The sequence below is a fragment of the Budorcas taxicolor genome, chromosome 11 (assembly GCF_023091745.1).
Source record: "Budorcas taxicolor isolate Tak-1 chromosome 11, Takin1.1, whole genome shotgun sequence".
NCBI classification, from domain to species: Eukaryota; Metazoa; Chordata; class Mammalia; order Artiodactyla; family Bovidae; genus Budorcas; species Budorcas taxicolor.
In genome coordinates, this window is record NC_068920.1 from 95870375 (window position 1) to 95882918 (window position 12544).

General features: G+C 35.0%; 1 protein-coding gene across 2 annotated transcripts in view; it reads right to left on the reverse strand.

Annotated features, from left to right (window-relative positions):
- ASB3 (ankyrin repeat and SOCS box containing 3) overlaps nucleotides 1–12544 on the reverse strand; it is a 161504-nt gene that overhangs the window by 20621 nt on the left and 128339 nt on the right. For both annotated transcript variants that reach the window (XM_052647499.1, XM_052647501.1), the window contains exon 7: nucleotides 10563–10760. In XM_052647499.1, coding sequence (XP_052503459.1) covers nucleotides 10563–10760 — 198 coding nt within the window. The remainder of the gene's footprint in view (nucleotides 1–10562; nucleotides 10761–12544) is intronic.

A 12544-nucleotide genomic window follows, 5' to 3' on the forward strand; every position in this document is an offset into this window, starting at 1 on the left:
GTTCCTGGAAACACCATCATTCTTATCACTGTTCTTGAAAAGAGCCCTGTATATACTTTTTTTTTCCTATGGCTATTTTCAGATACAGTAAAGCTAGAAGAATTTATTGCCAACAGTCCTGCACTACAAGAAATGCTAAAAGATATACTTTTTTTTTTGTATTGGGGTTTAGCCGATTAAAAAACAATGCTGTGACAGTTTCAGGTAACAGTGTAGGGACTCGACCATGCCTATGTATTTGTATCCACTCTTAGAGGATATACCTCTCACTGATGGTTTTAAACAGTTATAAGCAATTTCTTTCAACCACTCTGACCTCATTTAACTAGGCCCTCATTATGCTGCCTGCAGTTATTACTTGCTGATTCCACTACAGAACAGATGAGCAACACATGACATGGACTTTTGCACACATTCCAACAAACTTATAGCAAAGTGGGAAAAGCTCGAGACACTGCCTTATTACGAATGTGATACACAATCCTCAAGAACACTTAATTTTCAAGGCATGTATGTTTACATGTACACTTCAGAAACTGGCTGAACTCTTCCCTTAAGCAACGTGAAAGCATCAATGGCCTAACCACAGATGCTTTAGCTCTCAGAGAGGATGACGTATTTTTGCTATAGAATACAAAGGTAAATGAGAGCCCTAAATGCACCCTGTTATATTAAGTGCCACAGATAGCTAGAGAATCTATTTTCTGTTTAGGAAAAAAACTGTAAAACCAAGAGGCTTTCCTATTCAAGTTTCAAATATAGCATCTAGCCATGTGACTCATGCTAAGGAAAAACTTAGGGACAAGGCCATTGATAAACCAACCATCCATCTCTAAATGTTAGAGGAACATGTGCACATATAACTCTCCATAATAACAACCTTTATCTATTCTACACCAGGCAACTATGATAAACGTGTTACATGGAAGATTTGCCTTAATATTCACAATAACCCTAAAAAGTAACTTTTATTACCATCTCCACTCTAGATGCAAAAACTGAAGCTTAATCACAAAACTAGGAATTTGTAAAACTGGGATAATAGTAGCAAATCAAAATCCAACAGTGAATATGATATAGCAAATATCAGAAATATCTCTCCTATAAAAACAAAACATCTCAGGAAATAGTCACATCAGGAATTATTTTAAGGCCAGACCTATGTTTCTTGAAGTATGTTCCATCGAACACTAGTCCCTGCAAATGATCTATGTTAAAAAATCCTCCATAATTAAAATATTCGAGAAGCCCTTTATAGTATGTGAAGTAAGTGAAGTCGCTCAGTCGTGTCCAACTCTTTGCAACCCCATGGACTGTAGCCTACCAGGCTTCTCTGTCCAAGGGATTCTCCAGGCAAGAATACTGGAGTGGGTTACCATTTCCTTCTCCAGGGGATCTTCCTGACCTAGGGATCAAACCCAGGTCTCCCGCACTGGAGGCAGATGCTTTAACCTCTGAGCCACCAGGGAATACACACTAGTCCATATAAGAGAGAAATATAGGATGAACTTAATTTTAAACAGTATGCTAGTTACATTTTTAAAATATATGCTCAAATATTTTTCTTCAAACTCCAGATACACTTCAGAGGAAGTAGCTTCAGAATTAAAGCAATAGATCCAATCATTAATCAGAAAAAAGCATAATAAAGAGGATACAAAATGCCCCAAAAGTCTGTAACTACACGAACAATCGTGTATTTATTGTAAAGTTCATCCTATGTTTCCAAATTTTTAGAACTCTGGTAGACTCATCCCTCCTTAGGAATTCATAAAACACACCACCATAAAAAAAAATTATTAGAAGCCTTTCAGGAAACAAATCTAATTACCACTGCTTAACCCTGTGTTTTCCAAACTTAATTAACTAAAGAACCCTTTTTATCCTATGTATTATCTATTAACAATGTATAGAAACAGTATTCTACAAAACACAGCTACAACTCCTTCCAATTATCACACTGCCTTGTATTAGAAGGAATAAGAGCACACACCTAAAAGGCTTTTATAAACTACCTACTGCTACATTATAAACTCTTTTTCAACAGAACTACCATTTACATGGTCAATAATAAACACAAAATAAAACTGGAGGATCATAAAACTTTTTCAGCATGCCCTGAGCTTCTGTTACATTATACATCTCCAATATACACAACAAGCTCCAGCAACTCAAGTAACTTCAGTGCTCTACAATGACCTTGATTATTACATGTCAATGAGCAAGATAAAGGCTTAGATAAAACTTTGGTTAAAATATAAATTACATGGGAATATGTATGTGTTTCTCTTAACACTTAATACAAATTCCCTTTCAAGCCCTGATGGTGAATCAGGAAAACTCTTCAAGTCCTAGAGTAGTCCTTATTTAACACAAATAGCAAGAACTACTTATGACACATTAAGAGACTTCATATTATGTAACAGTGAAAACCATAAGGCACAGAGAAAGAGAAGTTTAAAAACCAAAAATGCAATGCCTAAACCTTACTTGGGGGCTTGTACATTTTCCATCATACTGCCCTTTTAAGTTCAAAACTGTGCACAGAAACAGGATCAGATAAAAAAGAAGCACAGTAAAAGGAAATTCAACATGTTAGTAAGGTTTCTTTTAAACAAATGGAAATGGACAAATATCCTAATAACCTAACAAAACTTACAACTGATTTTTTAGCTGAATTATTAAAAGGCCATATAGGAAGTTTTACTGAATGGCTTTTAACCATCAGCTGCAAATAAAATAAAGACATTACATTATGTCAGATGTATCCATGTGTGATATAATGATAAGAATGGACACAATTATTTTTATAAAATTAACAGGATAACAATGATCAATATTGATTAGAAAGACAGACGTAATCAGGTCAGTTAAACCAGGAGCCCTTTCTATAGTCATATATAAAAGGCATTAATATTTGTTTAAATTTCCTGTAATTTCTCAACTTCCCATCTCTTTCACCCATTCCAGTTAAAGAAGTCATTTTCTTATATTTTCTCATTTGAGTTGAATTACTCAGCTATGCCCCTGAAAGACTGGCTTCATGTCACTGGAGCTGTTAACTTGTTAGCCCCAAAGGACAAAGAATTCTTTTGTACAGTAGTGGAGGAAACAAGACAACTTTCCATCATGCTTTGGAGTATGAGAAGAGCTAAAGGTCACTACTTCAAATAGAAGCCTATTCTCTCCAAGGGATACTCAGTAAAAATGTTTCAGAATGCTAATCCTGAGCTAAAAAGTTAAACTGGCTGAATAAAACAAAAAAGAAGGGAAAACTCAAAACCCAGAGCCATTATTTATTATCTTCATCACTTTTTGATATTAATTATACTGCTAACTTTACCATAACGTAACTTTACCATAATGTAACAGGCCAACAGTGCAAAGAGCATCAGAAATGTTAAATTTCTAGATCTCAGGAGAAATGCCAGAAAACATACAAATAAGAAAACAAAAAGTTTTTGGAAACTATAAGCAAGGTGAAAAGGCAGCCTTCAGAACAGGAGAAAATAACAGCAAAGGAAACAACTGACAAAGAATTAATCTCCAAAATATACAAGCAGTTCATACAACTCAATACCAGAAAAATGAACAACCCAATCAAAAAGTGAGCCAAAGAACTAAACTAACATTTCTCCAAAGAAGACATACAAGTGGCTAATAAATCATGAAAAGATGCTCAACATCACTCATTATCAGAGAAATGCAAATCAAAATCACAATGAGGTACCATCTCACACTGGTCAGAATGGCTGCCACCAAAAAGTTTACAAACAATAAATGCTGGAGAGGGTGTGGAGAAAAGGGAACCCTCTAACACTGTTGGTGGGAATGCAAACTGATACAGCCACTATGGAGAACAGTGTGGAGATTCCTTAAAAAACTGGAAATAGAACTCCCATATGACCCAACAATCCACTGCTGGACATACACACTGAGGAAATCAGAATTGAAAGAGACACAGGTACCCCAATGTTCACTGCAGCACTGTTTACAATAGCTAAGACATGGAATCAACCTCGATGTCCATCGGCAGAAAAACAGGTAAGGTACATAAACACAATGGAGTTTTACTCAGCCAAGAAAAAGAACACATTTGAGTCAGTTCTAATGAAGTGGGTGAAACTGGAGCCTATAATACAGAGTGAAATGAATCAGAAACACCAATACAGTATATTAACACATATATACGGAATTTAGAAAGACATTAATGACGATCCTATATGCAAGACGGCAAAAGAGACACAGATGTAAAGAACAGACTTTTGGACTGTGTGGAAGAAGGCGAGGGTGGGATGATTCGAGAGAATAGCATTGAAACATGTATATTACCATATATAAAATAGATGACTATTGCAAGTTCAATACATGAAGCAGGGTACCCCAAACTGGTACTCTGGGACAATCCAGAGGGATGCGGTGGGGAGGGAGGAGGGTGGGAGGTTCAGGATGCAGGGATACATGTGTACTCATGGCTGACTCATGTTGATGTATGGCAAAAACCACCACCATATTGTAAAATAATTATCCTCCAATTAAAATAACTTAAAAAAAAGTTTTTGACTCATTAATAACTAAAGTCAGGTAAGTGTTGATTAAATCTTTTATACAATGACCTTATACCAAACCAACATTACTATAATAACACACTGTTACTATAAAAATAAAATTTCAAAACTCATACCACAGACTTCCCTGATGGATCAGTGGTCAAGAAATCTGCCTGCCAATGCAGATGCGGGTTCAATCCCTGGTCCAGGAAGATCTCACATACCATGAAGCAGCTAAGCCCATGCACCACAACTATTGAGCTCTAGAGCTCAGGAACTGCAACTACCGAACCCACGTGCCACAACTACTGAAGCCCTGTGCCCTGGAGCCCGTGCTCCACAACAACAAAAGATACCAAAAGGAGAAGACCACGTACCACAAAGAGGAGTAGCCTCGCTCCCTGTAACTAGAGAAACGCCCACTCAGCAGCAAAGACTCAGCATAGCCAAAATAAAACAAAACAACACCGGAGATCAATTCCAGATAGCAGAGCACTGAAACTGCAACTAGCCGTTGAGCAACTACTGACAGGACACTGGAACTCACCGAAAAAAGATATCCCATGTCCAAAGACAAAGGAGAAACCACAACAAGATACCTCATCCACCAGAAGGCAGACAGAAGAAGCAAGAAAATCCCACAGTCACCAGAACGAAAACCATATCACAGAAAGTTAAGCAAAATGAGAAGGCAGAGGATCATGTCCCAGATGAAGGAATAAGATAAAATCTCAGAAAAGCAATTAAATAAAACAGAGATAAGCAACCTTCCAGGAAAAGAATTCAGAATAATGACAGTGAAGATGACCCAGGATCTTGGAAACAGAATGGAGAAGATGCAAGAAATGCTTACCAAAGACCTAGAAGAATTAAAGAACAAACAGATGAACAATACACTGGAAGGAATCAAGAGCAGAACTGAGGCAGAAGAACAGATAAGTGACTGGGAAGACAGAATGGTGGAAATCACTGCCACAAAACAGAATATTTAAAAAAGGATGAAAAAATATATATATGAGGACAACCTAAGAGACCTCTAAGACAACACTAAAGGCACTGACATTTGCATTATAGGGTCCCAGAAGGAGAAGAGAGAGAGAGGATCTGAGAAAATATTTGAAGAGATAATAGCTGAAAATTTGCCTAATTGGGGAAAGGGAATAGTCAACCACGTTCAAGAAGCACAAAGAGTCCCAGGCAGAATAAACCCAAGGAGGAATACACCAAGACACATAGTAATCAAACTGGTGAAAATTAAAGACAAAAATATTAAAAGCAACAAGGGACAAACGACAAATAACATATAAGGGAACTCCCATAGGTTATCAGCTGATTTCTCAACAGAAACTCTACAAGCCAGTAGGGAATGGCACAATATATTTTAAAGTGATGAGGAAAGAACCTGCAACCAACAATATTCTACCCAGCAAGACTCTAGTTCAGATTTGATGGAGAAATCAAAAGCTTTACAGACAAGCTTTTGTTAAGAGGCAAGCAAAGTTAACAGAATTCAGTACCACCAAACCAGCTTTACAGCAAATGCTAAAGGAACTTCTCTAGGCAGGAAACACAAAAGGAGGAAAAGATCTACACAAAATAAACTTGAAACAAATTAGAAAACCATAAAAGGATCATGCTGCTGCTGATGCTAAGTCACTTCAGTCGTGTCTGACTGTGTGCAACCCCATAGACAGCAGCCCACCAGGCTCCCCTGCCCCTGGGATTCTCCAGACAAGAACACTGGAGTGGGTTGCCATTTCCTTCTCCAATGCATGAAAGTGAAAAGTAAAAGTGAAGTCACACAGTCGTATCCAACTCTTAGTGACCCCATGGACTGCAGCCTACCAGGCTGCTCTGTCCATAGGATTTTCCAGGCAAGAGTACTGGAGTGGGTTGCCACTGCCTTCTCGGAATAGGATCATATGTATTGATAATTATTTTAAATGTAAATGGATTAAATGCACCAATGAAAAACACAGACTGGCTGCGGGTGGGGGGATGAAAACATGTGCATGTATGCACTTCCACTCACCATATCACTCTACTTAATTCCCCAAACTGTATGTAATTATTTTATATTGTTAGGTTAATCATGTTTCCATTATGGCTTGCAATTTAATTATTTTTTATTTTTGGTCTGGTTATTGATTGTGAAAACTGATAAACATTTTTTACTATTGTGATCATGTTAGAAAAAAATTTATACCACTCAACATATTATCTATTACCAAATATCTGAAAATCAAATATCTAATAACTAATTTTGGAAAACAGTTTTCCAAGTTCCCTGGTATTATTTTTGTGACCAAAACTCAAATTCTTATTCATAATCAGTAAATGTAATACAGGAAATTCATAAATGTCTTAAGAAGAAACAGAACAAAAGCTATTTTTAAACAAAATTAGTCAATTGTCCTTTAGAAAGGTAATTCTAATTTGAATAATTTTAAGTATGTAACCCAGAGAACTCAAATTTTCAGATGCATATTGAAAGAAATTTAAAAATTAACAAACTTTTTCCATTTCTTTCCCCAGGCACTGTCTATGTTACCCTCCTGAAATACTAAAACAAAATCTACTGGGAGAATTGACAGTTTTCTTGCTTGATCAGCTTTACACTGAATATCAAAATAATCAAATGATTTTCCCATTATATGTACAGCGATTACATGCAAACTAAGAACCTGACATTAGCTTATGTAAATGTATTACAAAGACTAAAAATTTAATTGATGCTATTTTTAGATAAACAGAGAATGGCAAAAGATATGTCTTCTCCAGAAATGAAGGAGAGAATTAACCTTGATGTTTTTTTCTGATGTGCCAGACACTGTGCAGTGCACTATATGTATATACAAATATTAAATGTGAGCATATGTGACAATAAAGCTACCATCTCTTAGCCTTAGTCTCTTGGGAAATGTTTCCCTTTCAATTAAATTTCCCACTGGGTGGGTAAATAATGGCAAAGATGTTTCAAAATTAAGTCTACTGCCATGGCTCTGGCAAACAAATAAAAAATAAACTGTAAAGACTGAGAGAATGTACCCTCATCAAAGAGATATTCTGATGTTTTCGACTTTTTCCCTATGGACTAACAAATAGCATTTTCTGGTGAGTTTTCTTACTGAAAACATACCTTACTAGTTAAAAATACATTTGGTCCAATTATAAGTTCCCACATGGAAGAAAATACATGACAAGTCCTTTTAAAGTCACTAAAAACAGATTTCAGTTATGATACATAGGGCCACTTCACATAGCAACATTGCCAAGAAAAGTAAAAAACAAAGTCTAATAGCTCATGTCTGTGACCAAAGACCACCATAAACCACATTGTTACTTCTTTAAGTTTCCAACAGTTTGATTATTTTGTAAGCATGCTTTTCTTTGAGCTTCTCCTATTTGGTTTACTTAGCTTCTTAAATCTATAAACTTGTGTCCTTATCTAATGTTGGGATGTGTTTGTCCATTATCGGTCACAATCTCCTTCTCCTCTCTTCTGGATCCTAATGACATGAATGTCAATACTGATGATATTGTCCCTCAGGTCCCTGAGGCTCTGTTCTTTTCTGTCCCCCCAATCTTCTTTTTCTCTGTTCTTCTGTTTGGATACTTTATATTGGTCTATCTGCAAGGTAACTGACTCTTTCTTCTGTCAATTCCATTCCACTATGAAGCTCATACAGCTAACTTTTCATTTCAGATATTACACTTTTCAGTCCATTTGGTTCTAATTTTAACTTCTAAGCTGAAAATATCTACCTTTCCATTTATTTCAAGTGTGTTTACCTCATAACAACAGTTATTTACAATTATTTGATATTTCCAACATCTGTATCATCTCAGGGTTGACACATGTTAATTGTCTTTTCCCTCTAAAATCAGTCATATTTTTCTGGTTCTGTCAAGTAATTTTAGACTGTATCCTAGATATTATGAATAGTAATGCTATGTGTAGACTCTGGGCCCTGGGTCCTGCTATAATTCTTTGACCATAATACTGATTGTGTTTGTTTGCTTTAGCAGGTATATAACCTAGTTAGGTTTAGACTACAATTTCTTTTTCACCTCTACAGATAGTTATTCCAATGCAAATTCAGTTCTCAAGCCTTTGCTATGCCGCTTTGAGTCTGGCCCCATGAAATGTGCCACTCAGACCTGAGACTTGGGTCATAGTTCAAATCTTGTTGTCAATAATTTCCATCCCGTGCATTCAAAGGTTGGATGGGTTCTGGACATATGTAGGTTTGTACACAGAATTAAAAAAACCTTTCTCCAGGATTTCCCTCATACCATGTCCCAGAGGGTTCTATTCTACCTAATTCTTCAGGTCAGAAAAACATTCATTTTAAGGTATTTTGGTGTTAATAGGAGCACTGCTATGGTTTAACATGTTTAATTCAAACTACACTTATAAGACGCTGAGCTATGAGGTAAGGTGCTATGACAGAAGAACCAAAAATATCGTTCCTCCAAAAGCTAAGATGAAGGCTAAAACAGATTATTGATATGCTGGACACAAAGACATACAACTATACAAAACTATTATGTTCTTATCAAATAAAAAAATGTTCAATTCTGATCTAATAATAAAAAAAAATGGAGACATACATATAATGACAACTGAATCAACTAAAGTCAACAGTACAGCCCTAGTGAGGCAAACTAAAGTAACTAGGCCTCCTGTTTAGAAAGATAAAACCAAAGAAACTATATAGTGAACTATGAAATCATGAAAGTTATGCAGAGTGGATCCCAGATACTCAGATTAACCAAAACTACAATACTCAGAGTACAGTGTGTACCCAGAGGCTTAAGTTCAGAACAAATAAAAATGAACCACTATTTTACACAGCAAATGTTAAGAGATGGTAGAGAAAGAAAAGTTTAGCAAATAAGTTCTCGATAAATTTTTAAGTCATAGCTAGCAATCCATAATGGTGAATTTAGGAAAGCCAATGAAATTTGAGATCAGCCCACAAACCTCTTTTGCATTATTAAAAATAACAGCTTCTAGCTGCACAACTTATTTTACTATTGGTTGGACCACAGATTTTACTCAATATGGCTTTTCTTACATATAGCCTTTTTTAATTTATTCTATTTTAAAACCTTATGAGTCTGATAGACAAATCTTGTCTAGTTTGGCCAGAAGCTAATCAATAATCTATCAATAATTCTTCATTTATTCTACTCACAGGATCATGGTAGATTAGCAAAAGAAACATTAACATTTTTAAATTTAATTAGTGTGACCTACAGAAATAAATGCTATATACCAAATACATTAAAAGTGCTATAATATCAATAAAACTACAGTTTTATTTTAGATTCATAACAAGTCTTATAAATATAAATTTCAAATGACAAATAACCTGAAACACAGTCAATACAATACTTGACAAATTTTAAAATCTTTTTTATCTTTTTATCTCAGTTTTACTGAGGTATAATTGACAAATAAGATTGCAAGATATTTAAAGTATAAAATGTGATGATTTGATACACATATACATCATGGAAACATTCATCGCCTCATATAATTATCTTTTTGAGAGCATTTAAGTTCTACTCTCAGCAAATTTCAATTCTATAATTCAGTGTTGTCCGTTATAAGTCACCATGTTAAACATTAAATCTTCAGGCCTTAATCACTGTATAACTTAAAGTTTGTTTTAATTCTTGAACTATTTTGAAGATCAAAGACATCAGAGAATTCCTGCATTTACTTTAATACATTAAATATATCCCCTAAAACTGCTACACCAAAAAATATTATCCAGCTCCGAAGAGGAAAGGAAAAAAACCTGACATCATCACCTTGTTTTTGTTATAGTTTGATTAGCGAAACGATCAAAGGTACATCATAGAGACTTTTGTTTTTGTCTGTTTTTCTGTTTTTAAGTTCCCAATTTAGCTCTAAGACATGCTATTTTATCACAAAAGAAAGTCATTTGGAAACACATCTCCATACACCCAAAAGAATGAAAGTAAAGTAGATATACATACTCCTTTTGGAAAGCCATACACAAGGGAGAACTGAATCCAAAAACGAGGCACATCTGGGCATCTGGGCTGTAGCCAGACTGGAGCAACATTTCCAGGCACTCCTCGTGCCCTCCAAACACTGCTGAGTACACAGGACTCACTTTGTTTGGCCCAGTGTCACAAACCTGGTTGGTGAGTGGTATTAACAAGTCCAAGATTCTGCAAATACACAAGTTCAGGAGTATGTTTCTATTTGTACATAATTGTAGACATTTCTACAAGACATATTTTGAGGCACCCACTGATTGAATTTAAGGTCTGTCTGTCTTCAGTGTACTTTCTACCGTACAATAAATTATTACAAGCTACATACTCCAAAATGCTTATTACTTGTTACTTATTACTTATTACTTGTTGCTTATTACTTATTACTTGTTGCTTAATAAGAAGGCCCTTAAACGTATTTGAAACAACTAAATAATGTTCCTATAAAAGTAAATAGGTAACATATTGTCCTTTTTTATTTTTTTACTAATTATTTACCACTACTCAAGTCCCCCAAATTCAAATTTTATATGAGATGTTTTAGGATATAATAAATTATTTAAAACTCCATTACACTAAATACAAACTTATATCAAGACAATAAATTATTTTCCTTTGTAAAGTAGCAACCAAAGTTTTATTTTTCTAATTAGTAAGAATTTTTTAGGATGATGAGAGACATGAAATGAACAGTATTTACATCAGGAAGAAATCAGAATTTCTGCTAAAATATTCTATTCTCAGAAAAGAAGATGAGCTCTTTTATGTGTTATGGCAGATTTATTTAAAAGACTGGTTGCTAACTAGAGAAAGTTCTAAACAAAAATCATTAAAAAGTTCTTAGATTATTTGTAGACTTACCTCTGGCACTCAGCTGGAGAGAAAGGACTATTCTACACTATAAGGATAATATAAGCCAGAAATTCTCCTCTTTCTGGGAAAAGAAAGGCAGAGCTACACCAAAGTATATTTATAACATTCTTTCTCCTTGCCACTTTTCCTTAGGTAAAATAGGACTAAGATAGCAATATTTAGGGAGAACCTATATTTACTAAGAAGAAAATCATCAGTGACCAACAGAAATCTCAAAATTGAGAACAAATAAGAGCAAATTCTCAAGAGGGTTCTGATATCAATTTAAAGCTCAGCGTATAACTGTAGATTTATGATTAAATAAAATATCAAGAGTTAAGAGAAACATCAAATTTTTAAACCTAAGTATTTTGCTAAAATAAAGAACCTGTCGAGTGTCTCTTACACGTAATAAATGGGAAAAAATTTTTAAGTGAGTTCGAAAAATATACTCTTCAGTTCAGTTCAGTCGCTCAGTTGTGTCCGACTCTTTGCAACCCCATGGATTGCAGCATGCCAGGCCTTCCTGTCCATGACCAAACTCTTCAACAAGGCACAAACAAGATTACAAATATGTTTAAGAAAACAGTAAAATACCATGACACCTAGTGGCATAATAACCCAATTACAACATCTGCTTTTCTACTATACAAACATATTAAATACTAAAGACAAGACCATTTCACTATTACTTTTTAAATTAAATAATACTCACAATAGCTATAAAAATTACTACTGCAGTAATAAGACTCTAAAAACTTAAAATATATTTTTAAAAACTGTTTGGTACCAATCTATATTCAGATAGGCTGCCATATTCTCAAGGTAAAACCAGGTTCTGAACTGAACTGAAGATTCTTAGAACTCCCAATTTCAGGGAGTTTCAACTTTCTTTAAGTCTCTCTCTCTCCAAAAATTTCATGTGAATTTCTGGCTAGGGAAGAAGAGTAACAGAGGCAGGATAAAGTACCAGGTTGAATTTGAAATCAGACAAAGAGAAGTCCAGTCAAAGAGTTCAAGATGTGGAGGACTGCCTAGACCCAACGAAAAAGAACTCCAACAGAGATCACAAATCCAAAACCTTTCTGGGGTCAGGGAGGTAATAT